Source organism: Botrytis deweyae (assembly GCF_014898535.1).
Source record: "Botrytis deweyae strain B1 chromosome Unknown BDEW_002, whole genome shotgun sequence".
NCBI classification, from domain to species: domain Eukaryota; kingdom Fungi; phylum Ascomycota; class Leotiomycetes; order Helotiales; family Sclerotiniaceae; genus Botrytis; species Botrytis deweyae.
The window spans coordinates 951240-972614 of NW_024066209.1; the positions used below are offsets into that span (position 1 = coordinate 951240).

A 21375-nucleotide genomic window follows, 5' to 3' on the forward strand; every position below is an offset into this window, starting at 1 on the left:
TACCTTGTATTTGGAGCTGTCTGAAGCGAGCGAGCGCGCTCATCATTTGGAGCACTTTGGAGTCAAGGAATGTTTGGATGGAGGGATACCTGGGTAGCATAAGCATAGCGTGCATGTATCATTTTGGGGGCGAAACGTGTGGACTGTAAAAAGCAAAATGAGTTTGCTGGCACTTCTTTTGGCTGTTTTGGGTACAGAGTTTTCGCTCAGGAGTATCACGTGTATTATTGCAAGAAGCCATATTATGATAGGATGAAAGAGAATCGAAGAAATTGGACACCAAGAGAGAATCTGCTGTGCATTTTTTGGTGGCATCACTTGTATTTGTGTTCACTTTTATTATTCACGAATGGAAATGCGTTCGAATGTTGGAACCGAGAATTAAAAGCCATTTCATATCATATCATATCATTTGTCTTTACGCCTCTATGATACAAGCATGCATTATCTCCTCATCTAGCCTTCCAGCCGCCAGCCTACTCAAGCATACTCGCTTGGTTGGTATAAAGCACATCGACCACACTGCTCAATTTCTCGATCGTTGCCAATGCAGCATCATATCCTACATCTCTCTCCGTCTCATCGTAAATAATCAGACATCCAGCTCCTTGATCCAATACTCCAATAATCACCTTGTCGAGAATCATCTGTGATAGCTTTCTCTCCACTTGTTGTGTATCAAGACCGACCATCTTGGCAATATGGGCAATTTCGACGCGTGAAAAGGGCTCGATTACTTTGATTAGATTCTGCTCCAACATGGCATCGTAGAGACGACGGAGATGGTTGCGGATGAAGGCATCAGAGCCGAGTTCATGACGGTAATCGCCAAGTGCCTTTTCGTATTCTTCTAGAGAACGGTTGGAGTGGGCACGAGCGACGGCTTTCATGGCTTCGAGATTCTTGCCTGCATATTTGATGGCTTGTTTGGAGGTCATGAGTTGGTTGACATCGTCGGCAAGGTTGAGCATAATTTTGCAAAGAAGCATATATTGAAGTGCTGCAGTAGCTTTCTCCGGCTCATCTTGTGTGTGGTATCCATCTAACGCTTCGATAAAATAGGAGAATGCGGTATTGAAGTCTTTGTCCTCGGCGTGGAGTTTTCCAGATTGCATATCGAGGCCGGCTTGGAGAAGAGGGGGGGTATACACGGATGCAGCGCTTGTTCTGGCAGCGGTAAGTGCGGCGCGTCCTTTGGCTGTGTTTCCTAAAGCATGGTAAACGCGGGATTCCAGAAGTTGAACTTCGACGAGGACAAGCTTATCATCGAGACGCTTGAGCTCGCGGAGGAGGCTGTTGATGAGGGTAAGAGCATCGTAGTAGTCTTGCTTGATCATGTAAAGGCTGACAAGACGGGTTTCGAGGTTCTGTCTTAGGAAGCCACGACGTTCGGATGTGGCCCATTCGATGCATGATTTTGTGACGGTAATTTGGGTATCTGTTGTGTTTGGAATGGCATTGAATAGATCCAGAAGTTGTCGCACTGGAGTAAAAGCTTATTAGCAGAATCCTAACAATACCATGATATAGAGCACTATTTGGCAGGCATAGAAATCCCCAATCTTCTTACCTAGCTTTGCTGTTTTAGCTTTTGCGAATGATGATAATACTGTCCGGCTTGTTGTGATCAGATCTACCAACTCATTTGCTTTTCTATACAGAAATCAGTGACTACCCCAAATTTAAGTAAGCTCTGGGTTATATGCTGCTCACTTTTCATCTCGATACAATTCTCCCAAGCTCACCAACGCAGTTTCATATTCTCGAACAGAAGCTTCTGATGTTACTGAAGGTGGTTTGGAGATGATGTCCTTGTATTCTGCCTCTGCTTTTCTTGGATCTGTCTTTGCCAACCTTTGGGCTTCTTGTATCCTTAATGATTCTGCTGGTGCCATATTTGATAATTGTAGAGAATTAAATTTGGGTAGAGTTGTGAAGTTGTGTTTGATGTTTTGAAGGGAATCGCATTTGTAGGTAAACTCGCCATTACGATGCCACTAGGAACCTGGAGCTTGTGGATACTGCGCTAAAAAGCAACACCCCTGCAAAAAATTATTTAGCTGGATTTTTATCATCACCTCAATATTTCTTTGCGATAACTTCAACCAGGTATAACTTTCAAATTTTCAACAATGACAACAACACACTGATTTTAATATGGCAAGTTAAGATTCTAATCAACCATTAATCTGTACACTTTGCTAATTCAGCTACTCTACAGAAGATCAAAGCACTCAGTCGGGCGTCCATTCAGGCCCCAGGGTCTGAAGCCAAACAGCCCCGCAACCTTGGTATGTATAATTGACTCTAGAGAGGACACTGGGAGGCAGATATTGATACTTTCTGTAGATCCAGCATTACATCCATTCGAGAGAGCCCGAGAATACACCCGCGCCCTCAATGCCACAAAAATGGAAAGGATGTTCGCCGCCCCTTTCATCGCGCAATTAGGAAAAGGACATGTCGATGGAGTTTACACAATGGCAAAAGATCCCAATGCTCTCGAGCGTTTTGCAAGTGGTAGTGGCGATGGTGTTGTGAAGGTATGGGATTTGACCTCTCGGGATGAGGTATGGCAGACTAGTGCGCATGAGAATATTATCAAAGGCATGAGTTGGACGAGGGACCAGAAACTTCTAACTTGCGCAAGTGATCGATCGATCAAACTTTTCGACCCCTACAATACAACTACTGGATCTGCGCCCGTGGCAACATGGTTGGGAACCAATGCATTTACAAGTTTATCACATCACCGTTCGAATAACGCATTCGCAGCGGCATCTGGAGTCATCTCGATATACGATCTTGAAAAACAAAATGCGCCACCCGATGTTTTGAAATGGCCAAATTCGACTGATACTATTACTAACGTAGCATTTAATCAGGTTGAAACCTCTATACTTGCTTCCACCGCTACTGATAGGTCGGTCGTATTATATGATCTTCGGACTGGACTTCCCATTCACAAAACGCTACTCAATTTTGCCTCGAATGCTATATCATGGAATCCTATGGAAGCATTCAATTTCGCGGTAGCCAATGAAGATCACAATGTCTATATCTTCGATATGAGAAAGATGGAGAGAGCATTGAATGTGTTAAAGGGTCATGTTGCTGCTTGCATGGATGTAGAATTCAGCCCAACTGGTGAAGAGCTCGTTACAGCATCATACGACAGGACAGTCAGGCTGTGGAGCCGGACCAAGGGGCACTCGAGAGACATTTACCACACCAAGCGTATGCAGAGGGTCTTTTCGGCAAGATGGACACCGGATTCTAAGTTCATTCTTTCTGGTTCGGATGATGGCAACATTCGATTATGGAGAGCCAATGCTTCCAAGCGAGAAGGCATTAAATCGGCGAAACAGCGGACTGCTCTGGAATATAACGAGGCATTGTCGGAGCGATATGCTCATATGCCCGAGATTAGGCGCATCAAACGTCACAGACATGTTCCTAAGGTCATTAAGAAAGCTGGAGAGATAAAATCCGAGGAACTCAAGGCCATTAAACGCAGGCAAGAGAATGAACGCAAACATACTAAGAAGCAATTTTCGAAGAGACGAGCAGAAAGAGAGAAAATGGTTTTGGCAAACGAAAATTAATATTATGTATGATTGTCTAGGACACACTATCTTTGGGTGCGGAGTCAAGGTAACTGGTGGCATTCGCGAGGCGTTTAGAGATTATGGCTGGTTTTGGAATACCACACATTACATTGATTGACTTGAAGGTAGAAAATGGAAATGTGATGATGAATTTTTATCGCTAATTCAGGTGCCCTGCACCTCTGTCACTTATGCTCTCTGAATGAACAAAATGCTAACAGAGCAAGTGCTCATGACGTCTTTTCTGATGTTACCATATGCTAAAATCAACAGTTGAATTAAGTAAGATGACACTATCTTATTTGAATCCCATTAGTTTTAACACAAGCTTGTGAAAAGATGATATCGAGCTCTTCAACACGTATTATGAGCTTCAAATCAGTATTGTAGTCCTGTTACTTTTTTGGGTGGTATCACATTGACTAAAGCTGTCTAGGATGGTATCTTAATCCGCCCGGAACTCTACTCTGGAAAAACCCTTCAGTATCATACCTCTTGCAATGCACAAGTTATATACCATCACATCCCCATATCAATATATCAAATTTTGACATTCAGCCAGAAAATTGAACACACTTAGGGCGATTATAAACGCAACGTCTGACGCCCAGCTGCGGTTCTTTCATACTGAATACAAATCTTCTCGTAAGTAAAAGGGGAGACAGCGATTGTCAGGAAAGCAGTGAAATCGATATTCGAAGAAGCTCTTATGTTGTTGGTGCAGGTAGCATGATTAGTAACGCTACTAATAACTATCAGGATGGCGAAGGTGCTACTTCGCTGAAATCATGTTCGACGCTTGAATCGGATGCTCGTCCAGGAGGTAAAGATTTTGATGACACTCTGGTTCCTTCCAAATCCTTTTTAAACCATTCTCTTCATTTGACACTGCGAGCCTTCAGTGCTCATGATCTTCCAGCACTAACGGCCGCCATGGTTCCAGCTAAATCACACACTGTCATCCCCACAGGTGTTGATAACTACTAGCATACAATTTCCGACATCGATTCTCCAATACAGCGAATTGGAGACTTGAAGGCTTGGAAATGAAGAGTCATCAACTTTTCAGCTTATTTTGTAATTCTCTTCTGTTCTAGGTGTGGTGGCTTTGCCTGTGCTCAATGGTCTCAGTGTCTGATATCGGTGTAAGACGTTCCATTCCTCCAAATGTACATTGGTAAAAAAATGATTCATCCGACAGAAAGGAAAGTTCCTTGGTATTCCAAAGTTGACTGTGTCATAACGCCACAGTTCTACTCAACGCCTCAAAAACAAAGGAATTTCAACGTGATGGTACCTCTATAGAAGATTTCCTTGTTTGAAGTTTCATCCATTTATATGTATCTCGTACTGTCTCATGTTTCGTTTGCTGACGGCTAGTCTTTATGTCTGGTGTCCGACTTAATGTTTCGTGATAGAACTTTTATGTTTGAGAAGGCTTCGTATTTGAGCTCTTGACCTGGATATCTTGCTGAGATGAGGAGCTCATGGCACAAAGTTTTGCGCACTCTCCGGCTCGAGCATTCCAATTTTGCATCTCTACCCTAGTCTGATATAGGCCGCGAGACTTGGGGTTCGTTCAGTGTCTTCGAACCTTTGTTCTTTATGGCAATAACGTTGAATCCTATCGTTTGAAGTAGAGACGGGTTCAGATGATGTGTATGATTAATTTTCAAAAATTTGAGTATTGTAAGTAGTCCCAGTTGATTGTCTTTATCGTGACCTCTCTAAACCCTCAATGATATCTATATATATTGCTTGAGCCCGGCTCTCGAAATGAACAAACAGCAACGCATCTGTCCACTTCAATACTCAGGTGATCGAACAAATCTTCCTAAGCGTCTCAAGTTCCCCCGTTTGTATGTATTCATCACTTGCCATTATGGCCCTCCAAATTCCCTTTCGTCTTGTAGCTAATCATCGAGCTAGCTCAAAATTCAGGAATCCCTACGACATCGATGTTATCCATTCATCATCCAGACAGTCGAGTATCAGGTTCCGCTTGGTATATTACCAATCTCTTCACACGCACTATGTGGTGTCCTATCAATGAGCGGAACAATATGTCAAAACGTGCTCGCTGCGAAACTTGCGATGCATTGCTCTCCACTAAAGATTACGTCGAATATTACATCGTCACAAATAAGTTGGGAAGCACAACAGCAATTGCACCAATTGAGCATTATATTGGAACTTCTGAAGAACAAGAAGTTGCACGTATTCCTGATGGAAAGATGAAAGATGTGGTTATTCAGATTCGATTGTTTGGCTTTAGAGCATTAATCGTTATCGCGGAGAACTGTGGAAAGAAGGCTTGTCGCATGACCCCTAGTTGTGAACATCGCAGTGTCAAGATTTCTTTCGCAGAGAAAAATCCTGATGATATGGGGGGACGTTACAAGGCTACTGAGACTGCCGTCTTCACCCTAAAAAAATTTGTCGAGGCGGCAAGTTTGATGGTACGAAGTTTGGATTCTTAAGGGCAAGATGCGGTGGGAAATGTATGGTTCAGTGAAGGAAATCCAGTAGATGCGCTTTAATTTGTTAGATGGATATTGCAATGGTAAATTGAGAAGTTGAAGTGGAAATTTCATAGGATAAGTTAATCATTTTGGGGGACACGGCATGGGAGATTAATCGCGTAATAAAGGGATTTCATTTTAGAGACGTGCTGGCTTGCTAAATGGATAACATAATGGCAGATTGGATTTATAGTAGATTTTTGTTTGGCATTTCGCAGTGTTAGTAATTTGTTGTAAGGATCAAAAACTTTTTTTTTTGGAAGCTATATACCAACAGCTAGAAAATTACAATTTTCGTGTATACAATTTGATGACTTTAAAGGGGAAAAAACTGCGCAACTTTAATTACAAACTTGTTAATAGAGAGCGGCAACAATAAAGAATAATTCACCCGCTATACATAATAAATAACTATAGGATATCATCAGTCGAGTTCCAGCTGTTCGAGATCATCATCCAAGTTTCCAGGCCTTTGACGTTCACCGCCCGACCCCCTTTGTATCTTTCCAGTCAAGAAAATATCCTGCTCGTCTGGGCTTAGCTTGTCGAAGGTCAGCATGATAGCTGCTCTTTTGGCTTCCTCCTTTACCTCCTTTTTGCGTCTTTCAGCAAGGTAACCCGCCGACAAATCCTTATCATTAAGATAACGTCGGTAATTGGTGCAATGCCAATACAGATACCTATCGTATTCTTCATGCTCGTACTTAGGTACCTCTTTGTATGAGGGCTCCCCAACATATTTATTATACATGCGCATGAAGGCTAACACATCGTCAGGAATATCCACATCGATACCGAGCCGCATCATCTGCTCTGTAACAACCCAATCCCATGTAAGTTCGTCTGGATGGTCTCGAATAAAATTCAAACTGGACTCACGTGTCCCACTATGCCACTCACTCCATTCCCACCATTCTGGACGATAGCCTCCATGCTCCCAATCTATGATAGCGGTAACATGTCCATCTTTTACCATAATGTTAGATGGGTCGAGATCACCATGAGAGAGTACATATTTTGCTCCTTCTTTGATGGGATAACTCTCCTTGAACCTCCTTATCGTTTCCCGCGGGATGCTGGAGCGGTTACGAATACGGGGTTCTGTACGTGCCCACCATTCTTCTCGATCGGTAGTCATCAGATCTATAGCGTGATCTGAAGCTCCAAAATCTTGATCTCTGATCGGCTGACCATCTGGAGCTTCCGGTTTTGTCGACGTAAATTTGCGTGCTTCCGCCAGATACTCTGCTATTTCCGTGCCGATTGTGCGATGCTGCTCTAAAGTGAAATCACGCTGAGCGGCCCGGAGTGTTGTGCCAGGGACTCTCTCCATCAATCGCCAGTAGCTGGTGCTATCTTCCCAGCCACGCATATCTTTTGCTACAGGAACGTTTGAATTCTCGCTCAAGAGTTTGCTTACTGCATAGTCCGAATTTGGTCTCGTGGGTTCTCCCTGTGGGTGTTTTGGGAGTTCCTTCAAGAAGTACTTTTCACCCAGAGACCACATACCCCTAGAGGAATTCATGGAGACCTTTACATGACTGACATACCCATTATGTTCCTGTAAACTGGAGCTCAATCCACAGACGTGACAAATCAAGAAGTCTGGACTTTTCGGACGGTGGAGCTTGAGCTCTTCTTGTGTCGTTCCCTCGAAAGGTTTATATAAAGACATTATTCTTATAGCTAGTGACACAGTTCAACATAAATTGCGACCTATAAAGTAGCTGATTGGACTTTGAGATGTTTTGACAGGTTGTGTTGCGGGGGAAGTAGGAAGTATAACACACTCATATAGAGAAATGAAAACAAAGAAATGAAATTTAAAAGTACAAAACTGCTTTTGTACTGGATAATACAAAGAATGAGATTGATATATTTCAGCTCTCTTTAATCCTAAATCCGTTTCTGTAATAGAGAGGATGAGAAACTTAAGTTAATATATTCCAGCTCTCTTTGTTAAATACATTAACAATTAGTTTTTATTACTCAATGGCCTAAGCCGTCAAAGCCAATTCTACATTCCATTGACTACAGAAATGTGGATCAGGGAATGATTTATCCTGCATGTACACTAGCTAGCATCAGTAATCAAGAGGCACATACATCTTCTCACGATTCCATTAATCTTTCAATCTTGCTAGTGAGGTCTCCTCTGTCCGGGAGCCTTTTGTGTCTCTTGCGGGGTTGCAAGCTTAACATTACATAAATCTAATCCTGTTCATTTCAAATCTTTGCCTCGGGAATCCAGATCTTAGTTCGTTTTCAATAATATTTTCATCAAATACAACGATCTATAAAGATTTAAAAGATATATAAAATCGGAATATTCGGAGAACTTGTAGTTCTCGAAGAATACAATTTTCATTGAAATATATTAGAAACATTAAATTAGGTATGCAGGAGGATTTCCTGAGATTCTCGTACTAATATGGCAGTCATCACACTAAAAATCTCCGTATACCGTCAACAAACGAAGATGAGAACTAGGAGGCCAAAGACGATTTTCAGAATAGTGGTTCTGACATCATGATGATTTCGATGCTCAAGATGCCGATATACCACTGGAAGCTCAATCAAGACATATATCTGGGAATGGCCTCCTGTCGGTTTATTTTCCACCTGTTACTAGCATATTCTTACGCGAATTTTCGAGAACGATTTATTATCATGGAATTTGGAGACGATAAGGATGAATGCTATCTTGGTGAACGACCTGCACTTGCATCTTTATGAGTTATCTGTGTCCAAATATACTATGTGAAGATCAAATGGGTCGAGACAGAAGGCATGATGTGCATATCTGGAAATTGTGCCTAAGTGCTTGACACGGCTTCTTGTTCAAGGGCAGTTGAGGGAAACAGAAACATTCAAACACCTTTCTTGATCAGTTCGTTCGCAACAACGTGAAATAGTGACAACAGTTCCATGGTCTAGCTAACTTACGTATATAAAAGTGAAACAAGTCCTGTCACGAATATCAATCAATCTAAATGCATCGAAGCAGCACTTACCTGATACACATATTTTAGGACTACAGTATGCAAGGCTTTTTTTCGGTTGATGAATTATGGTGAGATACACCTTTTCTTTGCGAACGATGTGATCATGTTTCTCTCTCCACCAATCTAAACCGCTCAAGCATTTCCTTTCCAAATTATAGGAATCGTAAGACCCTTCCATCTGAAGTTGGCTGTTTCTGCTCCCATCTTGGAGTGCCCATTACTAGCCAAGCTCTCCTCTGCCGTTTTACCGTGACACATAAAGCTTTTCCATCCTTCCATGTCCTTTGTTGTAAGAAAATCCTAGCTAGGGTCAACATTGATAAATAGGACCAACAATAGGCGACCGAAATGCCGGAATGTAATTCTTAAGAGCTTCTTTTCTAGAAAGCTGACAGGCTTGTAGCAGGCCGCGCAAGATCGTAGCATGCTTTGGCTTTGTATTGTATTAGATTCTGGCGAGAAAGCCAGGAAAACGCTTCGCACATATTGCAGGTCTGGTGATGACAGTTCGTGGCTCACAGTCAATTAAGGCGTACTTTCAAATCATGACTTATAACTCTTTAGGTAGCTGTAGAAAAAATTTGAATTTTCGGTATGACTGGGGAGGGAACTGCAATGCGAGTTGTCTCATCGCGTTGAAGCGTTTCGGCTGAATTTGGAGATAAAATTTTGTTGCATAGAAAGTTCTCCCGTCCTGCTGTTTGATATACCCAACAAAAGGGGATCACAGGAAGTTCGCCCATTTGATCAGGTGTTGGAATAAGATTACAGGAAGTACTATTGCATGTAATAACACAAAGACCAACTGACCCAAAGAGGTGAAGTGGCTAGTATAGATTCGCATACGGCTGATTGCATTCTCCACTTGCGAAGAACGAGGCTGGCTCCGATACAGCAACAACATCACATTCCTCTATCTGCCTGGTACTAGATGAGATAGTATCTAAAAAAAGTAAGGTTTCTTAAAGATGAGCTTTTATATCGTTCTTGGATAGCGTCAAGCACTATCATATTCTGTCCAGAAACGTGTTGTGCAATACTTCGGACTGAAACCTGACAATTGAAAGCTTCAAATCTCCAGATAATTTGAATTGATTGATGAATCTGGATCATTGGATTGACGTCTGCATAGTCTGCACAGTCTGCACAGCTTGTGGCTTTTAGATACAACCAACCTATTCAATCTATGAATTCAGATTACCAAACACCCCTGTCCAAGACCAGCCCATTTTCCGATAAAGATAGTCACTTTGAGCATGTATTATTCGAAAATAAGATCGAATGTTTGAAAGTTACACTGTAGGAAAAATTTAGATGCAGTATTGGTAGGATATCCACAGGGTATTTACATCCATGATGTATGTAGCATATGGAAACGAGCCAATTGACTTTCTGTCAATCTTTGAAAATTGAGGATTATGTATCCTCACCCGTGTGGTCAAAACTCGAGATTAGGCACTGTAGCTCGTTGGCAATTCGCCGAAAGCACGCAAAGAGCATTGATAGCATTTAGGAGAGAAGTTGTCGGGTTACAGATAGGGTATTTGAGCTAGGCAAGAGAAGTGATGATATGATCTTTTGAAGCAATCTTTCAAGGAGAGATCCAGTGGCATGTGGAATACTGGCCTGTCATACTGTTGAAGGCAGAACGCTGAAGTGTTCTTAGTACACATATGAGTATCCCAGTTCTAGCTATATGACTTTACCTACATTTAAGTAGAATATGCATGAGTGTCGAAAGGATCGGGAGAGCTATCCCGTTGTGTTGATGTTCAAATAAATAGCACTAGCCATTGTTTAGATTGTGTACTGGTAGCGAGTGAGGTGATAAACAATGGAATGCCAACACTTTGGCAAACTGCACTTGTGAAGATCAGTCAAGTTACGTGAGTGATGTGAGCACTGTTGGAGAAGTGGTTAGTTGGTTAGTTGCATGCTTTCAGGCGACGACAATATTTGAAAATCTAAAATTGGTCTGTGCTCAATAAATTTGTCGAGACGCGATATCAGCGCGCAGAGTAGTGGTAACTTATTCAAACGCCACTACAACATTCCAGCAGACAGGAAAACGTTGTGTTAATTTTATTCTGGCCCTCCACCCTGTACCCTTTACAGCAGATATACAAGAAAATTTCCAATATGCAGGCGCCTGTGGTAGTAATGAGTAAGTTTCGAAGGCTTTGGAGCTCTTCTGCCCACTACCCCTCATCCTTAAGAAACGACCAGAACGCTGACTATAGCTTCTAGACACCCAGAGTGGTGATAGACAAACTGGTCGAAAAGCTCAGATGTCGAACATCACCGCAGCCAAAACGTAGGAGCTCTTCACAGCACATACCGAGCACCCCGCCATTTCAACAAACCAGAACTGACATATAAATAGCGTCGCAGATATTATTCGATCATGTTTGGGCCCAAAAGCTATGCTAAAGATGTTGTTGGATCCTATGGGCGGTATTGTTTTGACAAATGACGGACATGCCATTCTCAGAGAAATTGAAGTGTCGCATCCTGCAGCGAAGAGCATGATTGAGTTGAGCAGAACACAAGATGAGGAAGTTGGAGATGGAACTACTAGTGTTATTATTCTTGGTATGAAAAGGTTTCAGGAACTTGTAAGAAACGGGACTGACAATTTCTAGCTGGTGAAATGTTGGCACAATCTCTTCCACAATTAGAAAGAAACATCCACCCTGTCGTTATTATTTCCGCTTTCAAGGCCGCACTGAAAGACGCTCTCGAGATCATTGAAGAAATTTCCCTCCCAGTCGATATCAACGATGATAAAGCCATGTATCAACTCATCTCATCCTCAATCGGCACAAAATTCGTTTCTAGATGGTCTGAACTCATGTGCAGCTTAGCACTCAAGGCCGTACGAACGGTAACTCACGAGATCGGAGGTGGCAAGAAAGAGGTTGACATCAAGCGCTATGCAAGAGTTGAAAAGATTCCAGGTGGAGAGATCGAGGACAGCAGAGTTTTGGACGGTGTTATGCTCAATAAAGATATTACCCACCCAAAGATGAGAAGGAGAATCGAGAACCCCAGAATTATCCTATTAGATTGTACATTGGAATACAAGAAGGGAGAATCACAGACGAACATTGAGATCAGCAAAGAGGACGATTGGAACAAGATTTTGCAGATTGAGGAGGAGCAGGTCAAGCTTATGTGCGATTCTATTCTTGCTCTTAAGCCAGATTTGGTCATCACTGAGAAGGGTGTCTCTGGTATGTTGACTGCTCTCATTATAGTTTGTTTTGCTAAACCATTCTAGATCTTGCACAACATTACCTGATGAAAGGAAACGTTACTGCACTCCGTCGTGTCCGAAAAACAGATAACAACAGAATAGCTCGTGCAACTGGCGCCACTGTTGTCAATAGAGTAGACGATCTCCAGGAATCTGATGTTGGAACCCAATGTGGCCTTTTCGAGATTGAGAAGATTGGTGATGAATACTTCACGTTTTTGACTAAATGCGAATCGCCAAAGGCATGCACTATCTTACTGAGAGGTCCATCCAAAGATATCTTAAATGAGATTGACAGAAACTTGGCTGATGCTATGGCCGTTGCACGAAATGTCATGTTTCACCCCAGATTATCACCTGGAGGAGGTGCTACTGAAATGGCTGTTGCAGTCAGACTAGGTCAACTCGCAAAGAGTATTGAGGGTGTGCAGCAATGGCCATACAAGGCTGTAGCTGAAGCCATGGAAGTCATCCCAAGAACCTTGATTCAAAATGCCGGTCAGAGTCCAGTCAGAGTCCTCACAGCGTTGAGAGCAAAGCATGCTGAGGGCGGAAGTTCATGGGGTATTGACGGTGACAAGGGTACTTTGGTTGACATGAATGAGTACGGTGTTTGGGAGCCAGAGGCAGTCAAATTACAAAGTATCAAGACTGCAGTTGAGGTATGTGGATATATGCTTAGTAGCTTACGAGCCTTTAACTAATCTAATTTACAGTCCGCCTGCCTCCTCCTGAGAGTCGATGATATTTGCAGCGCCAAAGCCGCAAGAGCACCTGGTGCACCTGGCGGTGGGGAGGAATAAACCTTCCAATGTCAGTTTATAAAAAAAAGTGATGATAATATGGTTGATCATACCCTTTTAGCCATAGCATGGAGCTCACGGTTAATGATTGCATGTTCCTGTTTATGACAATGAATAGATATCAAGCCAATATAGCATTTTTGGCCACTCTTTCCAATCCCTATAAAACTTGTGACTGTGCAGGAATCTAAAGTCACTGGTGAATATGAGCTTTTCCTGACTCGAATTATTCATCAATCATCATCGTGGATGATGACGCCTACTTGTTCCTGTACCTCTCCAACAGTATTTTTCCCAGATACTTCATTGTCATCATCTCCTTCAACATTCGCATCAATTCTAGGCATGAATTTTCCAGCTTGCGCACCGGCAACAACGCTAGATTGGTCGCCCTTACCACCTTTCTTCTGTCTCTTCTTTTCCCTCTTCTCCCTAGCCTTCCTCGTCTTTTCGGCATCTTTCTCTTCCCTCTCCTTTTTCTCCCTCTCCCATTGCTCCGCCTCCTCTTCCTTTTTAACCTCCTCATCCATCCCTTTCAATCTCTCATATTCCCTTCTACGACTCGCTTTGTAAACGTGAAACTCCCCCGATCCAGCTCCTGCGGAACTTCCTTGCACATTCTGCACAATTTCAGGAACAGCTCCTGTTATTCTCGTGCCTAGAGCATTTTTCTCTGTGGATTTTCCATCTTCGGGTAAGCCGACGGACATCAACTTGTCGATATGAGAGGCAGTTTCTGAGCGAGGAGATATCGCACGACGTTTCAGAGGACGCTTGGAACGAGGGTCGGCGGAGGTGGGAATAGATTCGGGGATGTTTTCAGACATTGTTGAAAATGCTCTGATGATTATCTGTCGTTAGCCAAGATGTTTCGCTCTGTATGGGTTTATTGTAATATCGGCGCTGATATTGTATTGAATTGCGAAAAACAGCTCTATTCGGTAGCTATTTTGAGGTTTGATTAATATTAATAAGGTTTTGTTTTATTTGGGGGTTCTGCAGCCTTGTCGTCAGCCCCTGACTAATCTGCAGCCTGGGCCACCAGGCTAGGCCCGCCAAATTTTGAAATGCCATCTCTCCGTATGTTTCGTCACATCAAATTTACTTTACGATAAGACGATAACGAACGATCGTTAGGAGAGGGGTGGCAACTTGAAACAACTCATACGGTATTCCTTCCTCGGCATTCCAAGGTTGTTACAGAATCTGATTTAAGCCTCCTTTCTATTGGTCTTACGAATACAAGATTGCACTTCATTATCTTTCGTTCCGCTGTTCCTCAAATATTCCTTACTGCTAAAGCATAAATTTCTGGAACGGAAGGTTATGGTATTCAATTTGCCAATATGGGAAAACCTCGTATGATCATCTTGATTAGACATGCTCAATCAGAGGGAAACAGTATGTTCCCACCATCTTCTCGTTCACGAGGCTGCCAGCCTTGTTATCGACCTCTAGCTAATCTATTCAGAGAACCGTGATATTCATCAAACTATACCCGATCACCGAGTAAAGCTCACCCCCGAAGGCTGGACACAAGCTCATGAAGCTGGTTTGCAATTGCGAAATCTCTTACGTCCAGATGATACCCTCCACTTCTTCACTTCTCCCTATCGAAGGACCCGCGAGACTACAGAGGGCATTTTGTCTACCCTGACCTCCGACTCACCGAGCCCTTCTCCGTTTCCAAGGCACTCTATAAAAGTATATGAAGAGCCCCGCCTTCGTGAGCAGGACTTTGGTAACTTTCAGCCTTGCAGTGCGGAAATGGAGAGAATGTGGCAAGAAAGAGCAGATTATGGGCACTTTTTTTATAGGATCCCTAATGGAGAGAGTGCGGCGGATGCATATGATAGGGTGAGTGGATTTAATGAGAGTCTATGGAGACAATTTGGGGATGATGATTTCGCAAGCGTTTGCGTTCTGGGTATGTTTTAATATTCACGTACAACTTAATATCCCTAACATGATGGGTGACAGTGACTCACGGACTTATGTCTCGCGTCTTTCTGATGAAATGGTATCATTTCTCCGTTGAGTACTTTGAAGACCTTCGAAACGTCAATCATTGCGAGTTCCTTATTATGCGCAAATCGAATGATTCCGGGAAGTATATATTAGAAAATCAACTACGCACATGGTCTCAACTAAGGCAAGAGCGTCTAGCGATTGCCGCCGCAACCAAAACACCTTCCTCAACGCCCGAAAGTGGGCAAACCTCTGGAAAGGACAAAGAAAAGGAGAGTAGACTACTAGGGGCCGGTCGCTCTCCTGCAGGTTCTTCTAGCCCAATACCAACACATAAGAGGTGGGGTGGCTGCCCAAATGGCTGTGACCACGGGAAGCATTACTACAAGAAGGAAAACTCCATGCATGCCATGCAACTGAACGGTCGCCCAACCGCCTCGGCATCCGCTTCATCCACGCATATAGAGACAATCGCAGCGCGTCGACCCGCAGCCCGTCGCTGGCAATCTTCCTCCGACGAAGACGAGGATGATCCAAGGGGAAAATCCGGGCCGCCTGAATTAGATGTCCAAAAGAGTCTCGAAGAAACTGTTAGCAGTCCCGATGGAACACCCAGCTTCATTAGCATAGAAGACCGACTAGGTAGTCGCATTCGAAGTCCCAATGATCTACTTGGTATACGCCATGCGGGAAGAGATGGAGGCGGAAGCGCTAGTGGTGCTAATAGCGATGCCGAATTTAGCGCAGAAGAAGATGTTAGGAAAAGGTTGGCGAAGGGGCGAAACGGGAATAACGGGTTGGGGATCTCGGTATTATCGCGGAAACCCACGAGAGAAGAATCGGACGGGATGGGAAAGGGAGTCAAGGCTGATGCTTTAGGAGATCAAAGCGATGATGGGGATGACGATGCTGGAGGACAGAGTGATGAGGGTGGTGAGCCGAGTCCCAAATTACTTGAGATTCAACAAGCTGAAATATTGGACAAAAGTATCAGGGGGAGCGTCTATTAGTAAGTCTAAATTGTGAATTTTTTTACAGGTATGGGAAAGAAAATCATAACTTTGGGGTTTCGAATATCGGACGAAATGGCATACATAATGAGCGTAAAATTTCGCAGTAATCCTACATATCGAATGAACGAATGAATAAGATGAGATGGTTACAATTCCCACATATCTTGGACTGAATAAGATGATGACGAGGAAAGGGTTAAATTTGAGCTCCAATATCACTACCACACATTTTGACCTCGTTCTCATCTCCGTGTCCATGTATTGACCAGATTATCTGCGCGCCCCACCCAAGTATCATTTTCCCTGCCGTCTTCCCTCATCTATAGAACTAATCAACGTTATAATACAGTTCAATAAGTTGTCTAGAGTAATTATGGTCCAAAAAGTCACAAAACACGGCCCAAAAATCATAAAATTCAAGTTTTTGACAGCACGCACTTTTGCTCAGACGTAAACGTGTACTACAGTAAGTGCCAACTGCTATCAGCCGAAACGTGTTTTCACATCAAAACTCATCATTTATAATCCTAAACCTTTGTATCATTATTAATATAATATAACTTTTTCTTATATTTATTAATTCATTTTCAATTAAAATTTAATAAAAATAAGATTAATTATTTTTTTCGATTTTTTTGATTATATTATATAGATTGAAAGTTAGAGTATTTTTAAAATGATTAGATTTACTAGTAAAATAAGCAAAAATCAAGCAACTTTTTTAATATTTCAATTCAATCTTATAAATTTTGATATTAGAAATTTCTTAGATTTTTAAAATATTGAAAATATCAATTGTTATTATTATATTAACTTTATAAAAATAAATTTTCAGATGATTTGAATTACAAATAGTAAAGATTTTTGTATTTGAAAATATAGCAAAAAGCCTGTTTTTGGTGTGAAAATGGATTTCGGCTGATAGCAGTTGACTAGTACTGTAAAAGAGCATTTGAACATCAAAACATCGTTGGTTTGAGTTAAATCTCCTGTATGATTTATTTCCTTCTTAACTCTGCTTGTACACTCTCTAACTCTTTCGTGTTTTGCGAAAGGTGTATTTACTACATTTGAATCTGAAGATGTACTACTAGTAGTATTCGCTTGTTGATGTTGAATATATGATGTAAAGGGGGAAATAACAAGGGGGAATTTCAAATAGAAGAGTGAAGACATTATCACTTACCTTAACGCGATTGTTTCACTTACTTGAACAAGATTGATAAAATTGGTTTACTTTTAATGGAAATCACAAAGGATTCGGTAATTTCAATTTTGAAAACGTTTGAAAGGCTTCAGGTTGGAGAGTTGGAGAGAAGAGAAGGTAGAAAGGCAGAGTCACTAGTGTTTCTCGCCGAATCGATTCGCACTCGATTGAAATCTCAAAACGTCTTTCTGATCCTTCTCAGAGTATATTATAGTACGATTGTCTCCATCCAAATGGTGTTATACGATTTGAATAGCTTCGTAGAAGCTGTCTGGTATATACTACAAAAAAGACACTGTGTGAAATAAAAGTCTCCAGCTGGATAATTCTGTCGTGTCGCATTTCATCGTGTCATCTCATATCATCTCATATCGCATTCCATTCCCTTCTCGTCCATTAATTTTGTCAGAGCATTCCAAAGAACCGAAGAAAGCTCCCACAACTAAAGTTTATTGCACCAGCCTATCCATTGCCAGCAGTATTCACATGTATTAAGTATTCCCACTCCGTTTGTATTAAACCTACCTCCAACACATCCCTTCCCACTATTAAGTCTCATTATAAAATTTATTCGTTGCATCATTCTTTTCGTTCAGAGTCCTCCAACAGTCACAATTCACAATCGAGAATCGCTGGCGATTCAGCAATAAAAGGGGTTTGTTAGCCAAAACTAAGCTCTGCACGACAATTGTTAGTGCAAGCACGCTAGATTAGTATTGATCCGTAGACATACCGGCATAAACGGGAGCTTGCCAAGCCTTAGCTTTAGGTCTTGCTTTTCCCTCTCCAGCACCTTTACCTTTTCCCTCGCTACTTTTTCCACTACTAGTTTTCGTATTGATACTAACGCGATCTCCTTCTCGTCCTCCCATTGACGACAAAGGAATTCCATTATTCACTACCGTTGCTACTCTTTCTACGCCATATATTACGCCTCCATTTCCAACCGGTAGATTTGCCATTGTATCACCCGCCACCGAAGCGCACGCTTCTGCCGCGGCTCTCTGGCTTGCTAGGCGCAATTGATCAAAACCAAAGTTCCACTGGTCTTCTGTAATTCGAGTTTCGCAGTGTATTTCTCCTTTTTCTGTATTGCTTTCTCCAGAATGATCTCTCAGGCCACAGTTCTCAGTCAAGATGGCGTATATCCTCTCTTGGACTTCCGTTGCTGATGGTCTTTCATCTGGCTCGGGCGAGAGCATTCTTTGAGAGATCGCAATCAATTGAGAAACGCCTCTAAAGATTTTGTCCTCTTTTTTCGTGGCGTCTTTGAGAAGCGTATTCATCCAGCTGTCGACTTGTGCCAAGTTTTTATGGAAGCTGGAATCTGGCATTCCTCCACCGCGACCCGGAGTTTTGTTCTTAGATGATCGATGAGAGGCAAAATTCCTTGTGGCTCGCTTCATAAGAAATGTTATAATTTCAATGAAAATGGCCCCTAAAGCAAAAATATCTGCTTTTTGGGGGTCATGTCTGCCAACTCTGCTCTGTATCCTGGTTTGCGTCGGACCTGAGCCTTCTGATTGTGAGCTGGTTGAAGTGGTATGGATTGACGAAGAATCATTTCCCAAGGACGTTGAAGCGGTTTGAGACATAGACTCACTCGGAACACGAGCTGAACGACTAGAAGCCGGTGGTCGCGACGACACTATCCGGGTATTGGGGAGGCTGGATGTAGAAGTTGCTGTATAATGGTGCTGTTCTGGGGCAGAGTAATCGTAGGTCTCTTTATCAAATCCTCCTTTCTCCCCAGTTGAGAGCTGTGTAGGGAAAACACCAGAATCACCTAGAAATATATGATTGTCAAGGTCGAGCATCACATTTGAGGGCTTTATATTACGATGCGAAAGTCCAGTTTTATGGAGAAAAGACAGAGCACCGGCTAGACAGTGAAGCCAGTTTAGAATGAGGATACGGCGATCCTGCTTTGCTAAAATCTTGAAAGATTGAGGGATTATTGTGAGAAAAGATTTGAGCGAGTTGACGTTGGCCGGAGTCAAGAGTAGGTAGCCTTTATCCTGGTGTATATAAGAAGCCCACAAGGAAGTAAAATGTGTATGTTCAACACCTTTCATTGCCTGAATGCCCGAGAGAAATTCCTCATGTAGCATTCGGTCTGGCGAAGTGCCTAAGAGTACTCGTCGGCGTAGAAAGACAGTGTCTGGCCTACCAGGTAAATGGACTTGGTCAACACTGTTCGGCAGAAGACTAGTTACTGATCTAGCGGGTCTCTTCTCTACTGGCTCTAGCGGTACCACTTCTACATCATCGTAGTAAATATGTTCGCCTTTAGCAATATATCTAAGCAGGTAGTTGAATTGGCGCTGGAAAAACTTCTTCTCCAATTTTTCGTTCCTATCGTAGGTCAATTGTAGCCTCCCAACTTGGTCCATGGGTATTGGCAAATCATCATCGCCCCAAGAATCGTCGATGACTCCAAATATTTGATCTGGCACGCCCAATTCCACCAAGATCAAAAATATCTTTTTGGCTTTCTCTTCAATCCATTCCATATACGTGTCATCGGTCAAGCCGTCGCCAAAGCCTAATGGCTCGTCTAGACGCTCTTGCTCGTCTGGACGTAATTTTGATGACACAAATTGCCGTGTAACAGTGGTTTGGATTCTTTCCTCATCCCACCACATTGTAGGCATATCGTCTAAGATTCCATTCGAAGTCCGGGGGACACCAGCACCGGCAAAGCTAGCATATATCTGAGGGTTTGTACTAGCTTGTTGCTTTCGATTCATAACCATGGAACTTCTTCTATAGTCCATGGCTAGAGTTTTCAGAAATTTTAACAAGTTGTTGAAGATCGAGTACAAAGGTAGAGTTGTTGCAATTGGCAGATAACAAGCTAGTGATAACAAGCTAGTGATAACAAGCTGGATGTAATCTATTGGCAACAGTGCGAAAACGGGAACGAGGATCAGATGGTGAGGGGCGAAAACCTGAGAGAATCCCAGCTAAAAGGCATATATTCCACTTTTGATTGATCGCGTGGGTGAGACTGAAAGTCCTGGAGAAGATTTAGTGGGTTTCAGTGCATTGGATGCAATCCTCAATCGCATGAACTGCTTGATAGTGCAATAAATTGAATTTATCGAAATGGGTAAGCAATAGGTTTATCGCTATCCTTGCAATCTTGTCCGGGTGCTAAGGCATAGCGTGGTGACGAGGCTCCTTATCAAAGTTTATTTGACAGCAAATATTGAGTGAGACAAGCCTTATTTGTGTATAGTATTACCAAGGTGATCTAAAGTCTTGGTATGTATCTGCATTGTGCAGTATCGCTGTGGTTGAATTTTTTTGGGTTACTCAAGTCGTAAGTAGACCCGGGATTTGCAGCTTGTCTAGACGGAAACAATGTTATATGTCGATACAATAGAAGAGCGTTGCGAAGCATGAATCATCTAAACGGCAAGAACGATTTCCAGATATCTGCGTTGATATGACAGATCATGTTTGTGTATGACTTGAAAATGAGCTGTACTATCTCCCTGGCGGGGTTGAAGAAATACAAGACTCAAAAAGCTCACTGACGAGAAGAACTCGTTGTTGAGATCAATTTTGCCACGAGGCGTTTCTGCGGTTATCTACAGGACAATATCAATGCCATGCTGCTGGGGGATGTCTCATTGCATGCGGAGTATATGATTGGCAGTATACAAACAATCCTCCGTTTTATTTCGCAAAATGAGCCTTCGTGTACCATTTCCTATTCAAACTATTGAAAGATCCTTCGAGAGTCTGGAAGGATCTTTGGTTTGGTGTGCTTTCGGGTAGGTGTCTCGTGTTTGATTCATTCAAACAACTCTGGAAGACTTCTGCTTCAAATTTGTGTAAATGGTCCCGAGGTCACGATAAGATTTGACAGTACCTACAGAGTAAATGTACTTGGATACGTGGGGGTCACAGAACATGTGGGTGGTCGATCATGAATTTCGCAGGGGCTCGCAGCAACGAGTCATCTTGCAAGGCTGAGTTGTAGAT

General features: G+C 42.5%; 8 protein-coding genes across 8 annotated transcripts; 4 read left to right on the forward strand and 4 right to left on the reverse strand.

Moving 5' to 3' along the window:
• Positions 1-476: 476 nt before the first annotated feature.
• EAE98_000981 (uncharacterized protein) lies at positions 477-1895 on the reverse strand (the record flags this gene model as incomplete). Its single annotated transcript, XM_038948598.1, has 3 exons — positions 477-1483; positions 1571-1653; positions 1714-1895. The coding sequence occupies 3 exons, from the start codon at positions 1893-1895 to the stop codon at positions 477-479; spliced, it is 1272 nt and encodes a 423-aa protein (XP_038814864.1).
• A 262-nt stretch (positions 1896-2157) lies between these two features.
• On the forward strand, positions 2158-3605 carry EAE98_000982 (uncharacterized protein; the record flags this gene model as incomplete). Its single annotated transcript, XM_038948599.1, has 3 exons — positions 2158-2160; positions 2222-2291; positions 2350-3605. The coding sequence occupies 3 exons, from the start codon at positions 2158-2160 to the stop codon at positions 3603-3605; spliced, it is 1329 nt and encodes a 442-aa protein (XP_038814865.1).
• A 2066-nt stretch (positions 3606-5671) lies between these two features.
• Positions 5672-6088, forward strand: EAE98_000983 (uncharacterized protein; the record flags this gene model as incomplete). The annotated part of the gene is made up of 1 exon (XM_038948600.1): positions 5672-6088. The coding sequence occupies one exon, from the start codon at positions 5672-5674 to the stop codon at positions 6086-6088; it is 417 nt and encodes a 138-aa protein (XP_038814866.1).
• A 466-nt stretch (positions 6089-6554) lies between these two features.
• EAE98_000984 (uncharacterized protein) lies at positions 6555-7805 on the reverse strand (the record flags this gene model as incomplete). The annotated part of the gene is made up of 1 exon (XM_038948601.1): positions 6555-7805. The coding sequence occupies one exon, from the start codon at positions 7803-7805 to the stop codon at positions 6555-6557; it is 1251 nt and encodes a 416-aa protein (XP_038814867.1).
• A 3469-nt stretch (positions 7806-11274) lies between these two features.
• Positions 11275-13194, forward strand: EAE98_000985 (uncharacterized protein; the record flags this gene model as incomplete). The annotated part of the gene is made up of 6 exons (XM_038948602.1): positions 11275-11299; positions 11383-11449; positions 11519-11727; positions 11778-12368; positions 12416-13053; positions 13108-13194. 6 exons carry the CDS (start codon positions 11275-11277, stop codon positions 13192-13194), a joined length of 1617 nt encoding a protein of 538 aa, XP_038814868.1.
• A 233-nt stretch (positions 13195-13427) lies between these two features.
• On the reverse strand, positions 13428-14021 carry EAE98_000986 (uncharacterized protein; the record flags this gene model as incomplete). The annotated part of the gene is made up of 1 exon (XM_038948603.1): positions 13428-14021. One exon carries the CDS (start codon positions 14019-14021, stop codon positions 13428-13430), a length of 594 nt encoding a protein of 197 aa, XP_038814869.1.
• A 519-nt stretch (positions 14022-14540) lies between these two features.
• EAE98_000987 (uncharacterized protein) lies at positions 14541-16172 on the forward strand (the record flags this gene model as incomplete). The annotated part of the gene is made up of 3 exons (XM_038948604.1): positions 14541-14595; positions 14666-15121; positions 15175-16172. 3 exons carry the CDS (start codon positions 14541-14543, stop codon positions 16170-16172), a joined length of 1509 nt encoding a protein of 502 aa, XP_038814870.1.
• Positions 16173-18042: 1870 nt separating this feature from the next.
• Positions 18043-20159, reverse strand: EAE98_000988 (uncharacterized protein; the record flags this gene model as incomplete). Its single annotated transcript, XM_038948605.1, has 2 exons — positions 18043-18059; positions 18116-20159. 2 exons carry the CDS (start codon positions 20157-20159, stop codon positions 18043-18045), a joined length of 2061 nt encoding a protein of 686 aa, XP_038814871.1.
• Between the last annotated feature and the right edge of the window lie 1216 nt (positions 20160-21375).